Here is a 13,544-nt window from a genome sequence, read left to right as displayed (position 1 = left end):
CAAAACCAAAAAAATGTGCAAAGGACTTCGTAAACAAGCAGTGGCCAAACATTAGTGCCCAGAAGAGGTGTGTGCTCCCAAAGGCTGCACCCCACCAGCACCTCCCGAGTGTCTGCTGAGCTCCCATCTGGCTACAGACCCGAGTAGCTCTAGTGCAGACTATGTCTGCACCAGCACTGGTGACATGGGGGCAGGAAGGAGCCCTGGTGGTGCAGTGGTTAAGTGCTCAGCTGCTAACTGAAAGGCTGGAGGTTTAAACCCACCCTCTCGCTGCTCCATGGGGGGACGATGTAGCCGCCTGCTTCGGGACAGTTTACATCCCTGGAAACCCCATGGCACAGTGCTGCTATGTCCCGTTAGGATCACTGTGAGTCAGATTCGATTCGATGACAACAGGTTTTCATGGTTGAATGTGGGCAGCATCCCTGGCCTCTGCCATTAGTTGCCTTAGCACCCCAGCCTTGGTGGGGAAACCAAAGCATCTGCACACATCATCCAATGTCCCTAGAAGCAGACTCCCCTGGGCTGACAGACCCCATCTGTGTGGTGGCCCAGGCATGGGTATTTTTGACACAGTGCACCTGGGAAATGAGCAGCCAGGCTTGCCACACACTGTTCTTGGCATACTTGAAGGATAGCAAGAGGTGAGAATGTACTTACCACACCACTGTCTCTGCCAAGCACTACCACTCAAAGTCCTGGTCAGAGCAGAGCAGGAGGGGGTGGGGTAAATGTTTGTCTGCTTCCATGGTTTTCAAGAGAGCCTCAGCCCCAGGTTCCTACCCCAGATTCTTCCCTAGCCTGCATGAGCACCCGCTCCCTCCAGCAGCACCCTGGCTGGAGGAAAGCAGACTGACCTGAGCTACCTCCTCCCCGTGCCACACTGGAACCCCAGCTGCCAAGGGCACACACTGAACCAAAACACAGCAGTCCCTCTGAGGCCAACAGAGCTGGCCAAGGATGCTGCTCTGACTCCCAAGCAGCTAGCATGGAGCATGGGTGGGGAGAGCGGAGCATAGCTGCTACCCTGACCCCCAGCCTCCTTGTTGCTCACTCAGACACATCCCTGAAGCATCCAGTTAGTGAGTAGCTGCCCCCGCTTCCCTGCAGCTTCCCCCTACACCAACAGGGAGACTGCTAGAGATTCGGAGCTTCTGCCTGCTCCAGACCCCCACATCAGAGCTTGTGTATTAAGATCCTGGGTGGGATGGAAGCTTGGGGGTGGGGGTTTCTGCTCTGGACCAGGCTAAGTACCAGGCCCTCTGTGGTCATTATCTTCACTGTAAATACTACCTCCATTGTACAGGCAGGAGGATCCCTGGTGGGTAGTGGATTACATGTTGGGCTGCTAACCACGAGGTCAGCAGTTCAAAACCGCCAGCCATTCTGTAGGATGAAGATGAGGCTTTCTACTCCCAGAAAGAGTCATGGTCTCAGAGACCCACAGAGGTCCTTGCCCCATCCTGTAGGGTCACTGTAAGAACGGCCTAGGTGGCAGTGAGCACCTTGATTGTGGCCTAATAGGTAGGGAGACTGAGACGGGGCCCGGCAGGTGACACAACAGTAGGGTAGAGCTCATCTTGGCATCTCTGGTTCTAGTTATTCCTGTTGTTGTTTGTTGCTTTCAAGCCACTTGCACCTGGTGGCAGCCCCGTGTGTACAGGTGGGCGTGCCCTATGGGGTTGTCAAGGTTGTGGCCTTTCAAAGCAGGTCACCAGGGCATTTCTGGGGAGGCTTGCACCCCTACCTCGTAGTCAGTAGTCGAGCATATCACCCTTCATCGCCCGCAGGGACACCTCTGGTTCTAGGGTCACATGGCACACGCAGCAGGCTGTTGCCTGGTCACCCACAGGTGAAGGCTGCATGAAGCCTGTGTTTGGGGGCAGATGGAGAGACCGCCTCAAGCCCAGGGTCATTTCAGTGGCTCTGAGCACAATTTCAGCTCTTACTTGTCTACCCAGAAAGGATTGACAGGGGGTGGGGGGCCAGGGCAGTGTGACCTATTCAGAAAGAAGAAAACACTCCCACTTGGGTCAAGGAACACTCATTGGGCTCACCGTAAAGGAGCTTGTACCCCTTGGCCACACTGCACCCTCCTCCTGAAATCCAAACCAGGATTCCACCTCACCAGGGTCTTTGATCAATACTAGCAGGCGTGGAGCCCTGGCTCTTGTGCTCACAGTGCCTCCCTTCACTACACAGAGATCACAGCTGCCCCCAGTGCCACCAGGAGAGAGGGATAAATATAGAAACATGCCCTTTTAGAAAATCCTGCTGCGATCAGAGAGTCGTAGGTGGAGAAAGGAGGCTGCCTGCCAGCCACTATAGCCACTACTCTGCCCCCAGGTGCTTGATGGTCGCAGGCCAGAGGGGGTGGTGGCCACACACGTGTATAATAGTAGCCAATGTGCCAGGCATTCTTCTGAGTGTCCACTGGCTTGTGTCACTGGGTGGCATCTGTCCCCATTTCCAGGATGAGGAAACTGAGGCCCAAAGGCAGGTAAGTGACTTGCTCAAAGGCATCCACAGCTAGGAAGCAGCAGGGTGAGGATTTGAACCCAGTTGGTCACATTCTTTTACAGCTCCACCCCTGACAGAGGCCAGTTTCAAGGGCTCATGAAGCAGAGAAGTGGCGGGACATTTAGAATAATCCCAAAGGGCACATTAAACAAAGCATGAGACTTGGAGTCATCAGATGTGAATTTGAATCTGACCTTGATCACTTAAGGCTTTGAGTGTATCACTTATCACGTCTCTTCTTGGAGCCTCTGTATGTTTCCCAATCTGTAAACTCGGAGTACCTGCCTTGCAGAGGCTCGGGCAGGGTGAGGGTGGCCTGCAGTGGTGCACAGAGGTTACTGCATCAGGAAGAGAGCTCAGTCCGAATATCCATCGATAGTCACTTAAAATCGCTTGTCCAGGAGAGGGTCTGCATGTTATTAGCTTCCTCGGCCCTAGATTAAGGGTTAGCAATAGGAAACCCGTGAGGCAAGACCAGTGTTCTGCCTGCTTTTATAAATAGTTTTATTGGAACACTGCTTCTCAGCTGTTCTGGGAGCACAGCATCAGTGTTGAGTTTTTGCAAAGCTGAAGATAGGACTCTCTGGCCCTTCTCTGACAAAGTTTAATGGTGACCACCTAGGCCACCTTATAAGACCTGGTCGATAGCAGATGGTCAGTGTTTATTCCTCTCATCCAAGAACCATAAGCTCTGGCACTCTCTTGCTGGGAACTTGAGTAAGTTTTTCTCTCTGGGCCTCAGTTTCTGAAGCCTCGCCGCCAGAGGGTTTTAGTTGGTAGCTCCGAGAAGGCCTCTAGAATCTGAAGTAACTGACCTGCACTCCATCCCGGTGTCACCCGCAAGGTCCTCAAACACTAGTGCGCAGACGAACCACCCGCAGAGCCCATACTGGTGTGTGAGATTTGGATTCAGTACATCTGGGGTGTCACTTGTGAGGGCACAAGTCAACAAGTGCCAGGGAAGCGGTTGGGCATGGCAGGGACTGTGATGACCCGAAAAGCCCAGGGTCTGGTCTGCAGAAGCCGCCGCTGTTCAGCCTCCGCCGCTTATTACCATGTTGATTCCTGGTTTGCCGCATCTCTTTCTCTGGAAAGGGAAGCCAGAAATCCTTTCTCCACAGTTTACATGTTCCCAGCCTTCTCCGTTTCCAAACACTCTGCTGGCTGCCTCTGTCCTGGGTCATAGTCTCTGGCCTTTAGCTACCTGACTGCCGAGATCCAACCCCCGCATAAACGCCTAGGGTTTCATTTACTTGCACAGCCTTGTTATGCTTTACAGATATTAGCAACTATTGTTAATGCTTCACAAATAAGAGCTCATCCAGTCCTCCTGACACCCTTACTACAACCCCCGTGTTGCAGATGAGGAAATTGAGACCAGAGAAGAATGTGAATGCAGGCAGGAGTCCCTGGGTGACATGCACGGTGAAGTGTCAACTACTAGCCCAGGGTTGGCAGTTCAAAACTGTCCAGGTGCCTTGCGCAAAAGCTAGGTCTGGAGTCTGTTTCCAAAGGGAGCAGTCCTCCCTCTTTGTACGTGGGTGGCCCTGCGCCTGGACTAACTGGGCCATGGTGATGCTGGGCTCCTCTCCCTAACTTGACTCTTTCCCTGCCCCGAGCACAGCAGACTGCCCGGCCCACCTTCTTTGCCCGCAAGTTCGAAGCGGTGGTGAATCAGGAGATCATCGGGCAGCTGGACTACTACCTGTATGGGAACTACCCCGCAGGTACCCCGGGGCTGCGCTCCTACTGGGAGAATGTCCACGATGAGCCCGACGGCATCCCCAGCCTGAGCGACGTGACCCTCACCCTGTACCACGCCTTCTCTCGCCTGGGCCTCCGCCGGGCAGAGATGTCCCTGCACACAGACAGCGAGAACAGCTGCCGGTGAGCCTGTCTGTCTGTCTGTCCCTGGGGTTGGCGGTGTGCCTGCAGGGAGGGGCTGCAGCCCAAGACTGAAGGGACCCTCCTCCTTTTGGTTGTGGCTGCCTCGTCATGTCAGGTCACGATGACCTCAGGTAGGGCAGGATGATGTGTGGCCGGCCTGTGTCTTCCTGCTGTGGTGCCTGCCCATCTCGCAGAGGTGCCCTGACCTTGTCAGCCCTCAGCTTCACTACCCAGGAGGGCATCCTCTAGCAAGGGATGTGTGTTAGGCAGGGTTCTCTAGAGAAACAAAACCTGGACACGTGATTTTATATACATATATGGATAGGTTTATACAGCACGAAGGGATGTAATAGCCAATTAGTCCACACAGCAATACAGAGGGCTCAGTTCAACTCACTTGAGGGCTGCAGGGTCCAAGGTCAAGGAAGCAGACTGCTGAGTCTTTCCTCGGGCAATGCAGGCAGAGTCCACCCACAGGCAGCAAACAGCAGGGCAGGTCACCAACAGTGACCTCAGGAGCTTAGCGAAGCAGGCCTGGATGGGATATCGAACTTGAGCAATGCAAGATGACAGGATTCATCCACCTCAAGCTCAAGCGATGGCCACACCAGTAGGTGGCGAAGCAGGTCTCAGAGGATCCTCAAGCTCTAGCAACACGATCTATGAGTTGGCTTGTCCCACAGGAAGTGAAGCTCACAATTTGAGGCAGAGAACTAGCTAACGCAGTTGCAAGCTGATCCAATCACCAGAGATTAAGACAGAGGGGTGGGCCTTGCTGAGCCATTTATCTCTTTGCCCTCCAGTCATACTGTGACCTGATTAATCCCACATGTTCCTATTGGCCAGGTTGGCACCATAAACCTGCCTATCACAGGAGTCTTTGCAGGACACATCCAAAATAAGCAAGTCAGGCTGTGCTCAGTACATGTTCGTTGGCTCGTTTTCAGAAATAGACTTCCAGGCCTTTCTTCCTAAACCTACTGACATCTAGTCGATGCCAATCCATAGCCACCCTAGAGGACAAGTAGAGGGAGTCTTGGTAGCATAGTGGATTGCATGTTAAGGCTGCTAATCTCAAGGTCAGCAGTTCAAAACCACCAGATGCTCCAAGGGAGAAAAATGAGGCTTTCCTCCAGGAAACCATCTGAGGCATTTAGCTCTCTCCTGCCCTAGGGGGTCAGTATGAGTCAGAATCAACTCTATGGCAGTGAGTTTTGAGTTTTTCAAGGCAGGGTAGAACCACCCATAGGGTTCCTGAGACTGGATCATCTCCATGGGAGCAAACTGCCTCCTCCTCCTCCCTCGGAGCCTCTGGAGGGTGTGAACTGCCGACCACCAGTACTTAAGCCACCAGTACTTAAGCCACCGAACCCTGTGTCCCATGGTGACCCTGCCGGTATTTGAAAGTGGCAGGCTAATAAGGTGCCCCCGGCCTCATTCCTGGCGGTGATTGCAGTCCACAGTCTTCTCTCTTCCTCTGCCTAAAGCAGCCCTCAGTGTGGCTGCCCGCACGGCTGTCACAGGCTCCTGCTCGAAGCCTCTGGCACGTTTCGCCGTGTCAGAGCCCTGGCTCCAGGAGTTAATGAGTTATTCCACCGGCTCGCTCTTTATGCTAATTATACGAGAGCAAGTCAGAGAGCACGAGTTCAAAACCGTAGACGGCTTGATTAAGCAAAGGTGTCAAAACGCATTGCTCTTGTGTGTCCGCCGTGCCTCCCTCTGGGCCCGCACACTCCGGGAGGTGGTGTTCTCCTGCCCTGAGGAAGCCTGTGCCCTCCCGTTGACACGCCAAAGCAGCAGTGGGGCATCCTCAGGGGACCCCACCTCTCCCTTTTTAGTGCTCTCTGTGTTTGGGGAGCAGAAGGAAGTCAGAAGGGGGCAAGGTTAAGGCTAGAGGGTGGATGGGGAAAGGTTTCCTAGCAAAATCCAGCCCCCGTGCCCTACCTACGATGCCCTCTGGGGTCCCGTGACAGCCTCCTGAGCGGACCCCTGGGCGGTGGGTTTCACTGGCCTACCCAGCACTTTCCCTTAGAAGCCCCTGCTCTGATTGCACCTGGTTTCACAACGACCCCCTAACAAGACAAAGACCGGTGTGTTACTGCAGTCGGCCACTGGTCGTGGCAATAACACGTGCATGTGTGCATTGGGTCCCAGGGGCAGTGATCGATTCCTGGTAGGTAGAAGGAAACTTCACCTCACTGCGATCTAGCTACGGTAGTGTGTTTCTTAAGAAAAAGGTAACCCATGAAAATACAGTGCTGCTTAATTTTTAAAATCTGACCTAAAAGGTCAAAGATTCACAACACAGAGTAACTTAGCCCCGTGCTCCCTTTGCCCAGCTGCAGTGCCTACCAGCTCCTGGCCTATCGGACTTCATCTTCAACTTTGCCCACGTCCCCTCTTCCCAAGTCCGCACATCGCACCATTCCCTACTCCTTGTTGATGCACAACCCTAACCCCATCCTTGTCCCTAAAAACACATACATCTCTAAACCTCCTTTAAGTGTGCAACGCTTCTTTGAAGTCTCTAGAGACACTTAGAACCAGCTCACGTGTGACACTGTGGAAAAGTGTCCTAGAGCGCACGGACAGACAGGGCCACATCTTGTCAGGACCCAGCCCGCCCTCCTGTGCACTTCCCCTCCTGCCTTAGCCCACATGCCCACGGAGGTATCCAGGCACAGGCACCCCGAGGACTGGGTATCGGTGTGTGCACTGGGCACTGTGCTGGCAGCCCCATCTCTGCCTTCCTGGGCAGTTTCCGCCCTGGTGAGGGTCCCTTTCTTTGCCTGGCATCCCAGAGCTTGCTTCCTCCAGCCCTCTGCTCTTGCTCTTGTCTGGAAGGTGCTCCTGTAAATGCTGCCCTGATGGCTGCTTCCTTGCAAAGAGCCGCCGTCATCTCAGCTCTGATTGTTTCCTTAGCACGGATTACCAGAAGTGCCTCGCATCCCTCCTCTTCCCTCTTCTCTCCACACCTCTCTTTCAACAACCCACCTAGCCTTTTGTGTTGAGCTGGGTGCCAGCCTTTCTCTGTCCCCTGCAGATTTGCTGGGCGTCCCTTCTACTGACCAGGAGGCGGGGGAGGGACAGGAAGGACACTTCTGCTCGCTGGCACCCTGAGCACCCAGGCTGGTGTCTGTTCAGCACCTCGGAGCCTGCAAGGGAGACCACTGCGCATCTCTCGCTCCATGCCACTTCCAGAAGCAATAAGCCTCTCGGAGCCTCTGCGTACTCCCCTGTAAAAGGAGGCTGATGACACATTTTAATTTTATGATAGTCGTTTCAGGAAGCATCGTGAGGCTTCAAGGAGATGGTCCACACACTCGCTTTGCGGTGCATAGTATCATAACCACCAGGTTGTCGTCTGGGAGCTCCGTACACGTCGGGTGCTGAGGCCGGTACCTCGTTCTTGTTGGTTACGCTTTGACTTGTGCGACCTTATGCACTGGGGTGGCGAGGCTGTGGGGTCTGCTTTAACAAACAGCGTGTCCTTTCCTAGTGACTGCCTGCTTAGGAGTCCACATGTAAGAGTTCTCAGGGTACATCTTCCAGCACGGCATGAAACACGTCTCTTGTGCTCCGTCGGGTTATAACTGGCTAATTTGAAGGAGATCGCCAGGCCTTTCTTCCTAGTCTGTCTCCATCTGGAAGCTCCGCGGAAGCCTCTCCTCCACTGGGTAGAGATTCGAATTTCTGGTGGATTCTAGCATGCCATTGCCACAATTAGAACCAACAGGCAGGCAGGTGGTAGTGGGCTCACATTACTAAGCCCCCAGACACTATCAGCAGGGCGCCTGTTATGAGACACGCCCTGATCACACAAGCTACTCGCCTCTCTCCCACCCGCACCCAGACTGGCTTCACCCCAGCACCGCGTTGCATGCAGCAGGGGGCTCCATGGGCCAAGTGAGGCTAGGGCATCTCTTTCTCCCTGCCAGTCTGGGGCAGGCTTGGTGCCAACAGAACCACGGCCAGTTCGAGTCACTGGTACCAGGGAACTTAGGAGGCAACAGGTCTCGTAGGAAATCTCCAAGGACACCCCCAGTGTAGTGACTGCTGTCGGGATCGGGGGCCTGGCGGTGCCGGCCAGAGGTCCTTTGGGGGCTGCCTCCTTTCCCAGTCACGGAGAGAGCCACTGTGACGGCTTTGGACAGAAGTCATTATGCACTGGGAGCAGCTGAGGCCCGGGGATCCTGCATGGACAGAGACAGCAGGGGTTTCAACGCGCTGCTTCCAGACCACCGCAGTAAAGCCATGTGGCGGCACAGCCGGTCACCCATTCTGTGTTTCGGGAGCATACAGGAGTTAAGTCTACAAGGTGCTGTAGTCAGGCTGCGGAGGAGCCCCGGTAGTGTAGTGGTTGCACGTTGGGCTGCGATCCACCTGGTCAGCAGTTGGAAACCACCAGCAGCCCCGAGGGAGAAAGACTGGGCTTTCTACTCCCATCAACAGTGACAGTCTCAGAAACCCACGGAGACTCGCCGTGAGTCAGCACCGAGTGGACAGCGGTGAGTTTGGTGTGGTGTATCGATAAAGTAGCGGTTGACATTTTCTAAAGGAAGAGGGATCGCAAGTCGTTTTCCTGTTCTTCGCTGTGCATCGTACACTCAGCAGACGTCCCACGATCACCAGCAATACCACCTTTACCGGGAGGAAGATCAATGAGCCACCAGAATAAGGAGGTGCGCCAGGAATAGGAGGACCTAGAACATGCAGCATGGCCTCCAGGCACAACTCCCTCCTCTGCCACGAGGCCAGAAGGACTGCTTGGTGCCTGACCCCCAACACTGAACAACTGTGCGATCAAAGAGCCCAGAGCAGAGTCCAGATCAAAGGGGAGAAAATGCAGAACAGAATTTCCGCTTCTCACGGCATCCAGACTTCCTGGGGCCCCAGAGGCTACATCGAACCCACCCCAAAGCTGTTGCCCTGAAATCATCTGTGAAGGAAATCAAAAACAGCCCCAAAGTTGCCTAACAACTGACCAGCCATCTGGCTTCCCTGGAGCTCAGTGTCACGGAGTTGTGGATGTAGAATCGAGGTCTGTGAGTTAGCGAGCCTGGGGAGGAAGGGTCTGGGCCAGAGGGGTGGCAAGTGGAATGAGTGTCAAGGAGTTGCAGCCCTGGGGATTATTGTGTTGTTGTCTGTTCCCCACAACTACAACAGCAGCCCAAAGAGATTTGCTCTAATGAACAGCTGCATGGATCGTGTAACTGTGACTGTTATTCACAAGCTGCCATGCTCAGCATGCAGCGCTGGACTGTGGCGAGCAGGGGGGGGAAACACTGCAGAAGGGGGACGTTGCTGCGGCAGTGAGCACAGGACTGGCGAGGCGGGTGGGGGCCATGGCCATCCCCCACGCCTGTGAGCCCCTGTGATACTCTGCCTCTTTTTCAGGTATTACCCAATGGGCCACCCGGTGTCTGTCCACCTCTACTTCCTTGCGGACCGCTTCCAGGGCTTTCTGGTCAAGCACCATGCAACCAATCTGGCTGTGAGCAAACTCGAGACCCTGGAGACGTGGGTGATGCCCAAGAAGGTCTTCAAGATTGCCAGCCCACCCAGTGACTTCGGGAGGCTTCAGTTTTCTGAGGTAAGAAGCCAGGCGAGATCCCCTGGCCCCCCTCTGTGGAAGTCCCGGCACTGGTCCTACCCCGCACTCTGGGACTCGCAGCCCGGGGTGGAGGAGGAGGTGACCCGAGAGCCTTGGCAACAGATCTGCCAGAGATGCTTGTCCTGCCTCTAAAGTCCGCTCTCCAGCCCTGAACACGGGAACTGGCCCCTTCACCAGGGCAGGAGGCGGCGTGCACACCAAACCTACCTGGGTAGCTCTTGGTGTATTATTTTTATCCTGGTGTTAATAGACCGTAGGATTTGTGTTCTTTTTTTTTTTTATCCTAGCCCATATTGGTATGTGCCTTCTGGTCGGTTCCGACTCACTGTGTACCACAGTGACTGGCCAATGCTTCCTCCCAAACCCACAGTGGGAACGGGCCAGAAGCAAATGGGTTTCCGAGCGAAGTCATTCACAAGCCCGTCTTACAAGTTGGGAGGCAGAGGCCCAGAGTCAGTGAATTGATGGCTCGTAGCCCCCTAGCTCCTAGCCCTGAGCTGAGCTCAAAGTGAGCGCCAGACCAGTCCTCACGTGGATGAGTGAGTGTGGATGCGTGGAGGGATGAGCCCATGGACTGGGGAGCACAGCTGCTCCCCCACAACCCCCAGTCCAGCATCTGCTTCCGCTCCTCTCCTGACGCAGAAGCGGAGATGACCCGGCTCTAGCATTTCAGAAGCTGTGCCACCTCCGGAATGGGGGGACCTACACGATGCGCCCACTTCTCGGGCCTCCTCCAGCCCCGTGCTCTCCCCCTCATCTCCGCTCACAGGCGCCTGTGACAGGCGGGCTTCTGCCTCAGATGTGGTCCACGCTGACACTCCTGCCTAGAACACCTTTCCCCGGGAGTTTCATCTTAAAACCAGGGGCGTTCCAAAGAGCGCTTGCTCACTCTCTCAGCTCACCCAGAAGGGCTGCCAAAGGGCACCCTGGCAGCACAGGCAGTCGCCTGAGCTGGAATCGACTAGATGGCAGCTAACAACAGCCCTTTTTTCTCTTTTGAGGGGGGCAGTCTGAGTTCAGTCCAAATGTTGCCCCTTTCCGGACTGCCCAGTCCTGGCACGGCAGCTCTGTTCCCGACCTGCCACTTCCCCACCCTCTCCGGAGCGCTGTGGTCTGAGACTCCCATGGGGTTTCCATGCCCTCTCGCTGACTATTCCCAGAGAGCTGGCACCCTCTCCTGTCACTCAGTGCTGCATCCCCATGGGGGGGTGGAGTGGGGGATTTGTAGAAGCTGGCCCACCTAACTTTTATTTTACTTTGTTGTTATTGAGAACATACACAGCAACATGTGCACCGAGGTAGCCGTTCCTACCTGCACAGTGCAGTGATGGATGCCATCCTTCTAGTTGGGCAGTCTTTCCCACCCTCCCTCTGACGTGTTCCGCCTCCATCAGCATGAGCTCACTGCCCGCTATAGCCCCCTCTAATCTTCAGCACTGCTGTTGTCCATTCGATCCCCCATAGATCTTAAAAGAACACAGTACTGAATACAGGCAGTCTTTCTGAGTTCAGCAAAACTACTGTCTGGTTTTAAGAAGGCTTGAGTTGTTTTGGTTTCAGATTTAAAGATGATCTCAGGACAAGAGATTTGAAAGTTCACTCAAGTGTGGGAGAGAATTTCAAATCCTGTTCTGTAGTTTCCCCCTTTTAGTCATATTTGTACGTAAAAGAGTGGAACCCATTCAGGTGGTGATGCTTGCAGGAAGGGAGGGGTGATCAAGTTTGGCAGAGGTTGCCCATCAAAGATGGAGAATCTTGATGGTCGGCCATGTGGGGGTCCCCACCACTTATATTTTTCCTGCCAATCCTTCTCCAGCTCCCATGACTCTGCCTGGTGGACCTGTGCCCCCACTCAGTGGCTCCCCAAGTCCAGAGATTGCACGCAGCGTTCTCGTCTGTATGCCATGTTCAAATACACTTGCAAATGGGCCGGTTGACTGTAAGCCACCACACGAACCCGCTCCATCAATTATTGATGTCAGGGGACCATGCGCCGCTGCCCCAGTGAGATTCCATGTTGGGGGCCCAAGTGGCCAATTAAAGGCACTACAGTCCCATTGGCCTGTTGTGGGATGGCAGCGCTTCTCTGGCTGTGACAGGTGTTGGTGTCAGGCCTTGTTGGCTCATGATTACCGAAGGTTCTTTCCCCAGGTCTGGTTCCCTTGCTGTAAGAACAGCCAAAATCACTGGCTGAGCAAGAGGAGGTGATGGTTGAGAGCCTTGGGTCTGGTGTCTTACGTTTCCTTCTAGAGCCCAGAATTCTTCTTCATGACCGAGGGTGTGAAATTAAACAAGGAGGGAAGGAAGAACCACTTGGCGGGCTGTTAACCGCCCTCACGCTGGTGCTGGGCCCCAAGACCGGGCTGTTGGTGGGAGCCAGCTGTGTGGCCCCTGGGAATTCGCTCCCGTGGGGTGCCCAGCTGCCAGTGTGAGCTGTTCATGACTTCACCAGGCAGGCACCATGGGCCTCCAGTGTGCTCGGCTTAGAAGGCGCACTGTGAACCCGGGACTGCGCCTAGTCAGGCAGCCAGCAGGACTCCTGGTGAGGCAACCATCCGGCTGTCAACTGAACAGCTAGTGGTGTGGACCCTCCTTCCAGCAGTGACAGAGTCGCCTGCTTCCGTCAAGATTTACAGCCTTGGAAGCCCTGTGGGGCAGTTCTGCTGGGTCCCAGAGCATCACTGTGAGTCGGAATCGGCTTGATGGCAATGAGTTTTATAAATAAGCACAGAAAAGTGTTTCCCCCTAATGAAGTAGGGCAGGTATTTCAACAGGATAAAATTTAATCATGTGGTAGCCAGGAGTATATACAACAAAGCATGCACTGATTCATTTCTACATGTATAATTCAGGGACATGAATTACTCTCTTTGAGTTATACAATTCTCCCCCTTTTCCAAATTATTCCCCCACCATTAATATACACTCCCTTCCCTCGAAGTGTCCCAGCTGTTCTTTCAGGTTACTCTTGTCAATTGGTCCATGCAGAAAACTCTTTAGCAAGGGATATCTGCCTTGAGCATTATGCTCTTCTAGTTAAGTTAAACCACTGTTTGGTTTTAAAAAGGCTTCAGGGGGTAGGTAGTTTGGGTGTAAGATTTATGGTTAAAGATTATCTCAGGGCAATCATTACAGGAGATCATCTAGCCTCCATGGGTCCAGTAAGTCTGCATTCCAAGAGAATCTGCCATTCTGTTCCGTATTTTCTCCCTTTTAATGGGAGGTCTTCCACTGAGCCTTGGATCCAAATGTTTAGAAATGGCAGCTGGGCACCATCCAGTTCTGGTCTCAGGGCACAGGAAACTGTGGCCCATAGCCACACGTTCCATCCTCCACAAGCCTGACTCTCCTTCCTCCGTTTTTCTAGGTCAGTAGAGACCAACCGTGCCTTGGGTAGCAGCTTGTAAGCTTTTAAGACCCCAGGCACTGTACCAGGAATAGGTAGACCAGAAACACTAAATGTAACATTGGGCCAGGTAATTCAGATGTCCCATGAAAACATGGTGCCAACCCCGGAACCAAA

At 54.0% G+C, this 13,544-nt stretch overlaps 1 protein-coding gene across 1 annotated transcript in view; it reads left to right on the top strand.

The window, feature by feature from the left end:
- Window positions 1–13,544, top strand: part of XYLT1 (xylosyltransferase 1) — a 224,481-nt gene that overhangs the window by 194,126 nt on the left and 16,811 nt on the right. Inside the window, exons 9-11 of the mRNA XM_045286007.1 lie at window positions 2,474–2,500; window positions 4,145–4,407; window positions 9,805–10,000. Coding sequence (XP_045141942.1) covers window positions 2,474–2,500; window positions 4,145–4,407; window positions 9,805–10,000 — 486 coding nt within the window. The remainder of the gene's footprint in view (window positions 1–2,473; window positions 2,501–4,144; window positions 4,408–9,804; window positions 10,001–13,544) is intronic.

The sequence above is a fragment of the Echinops telfairi genome, unplaced genomic scaffold (genome assembly GCF_000313985.2).
Source record: "Echinops telfairi isolate 266 unplaced genomic scaffold, ASM31398v2 ScPeMD7_5;HRSCAF=22, whole genome shotgun sequence".
Lineage (NCBI taxonomy): Eukaryota > Metazoa > Chordata > Mammalia > Afrosoricida > Tenrecidae > Echinops > Echinops telfairi.
This window is presented reverse-complemented; position numbering and strand designations above follow the sequence as displayed.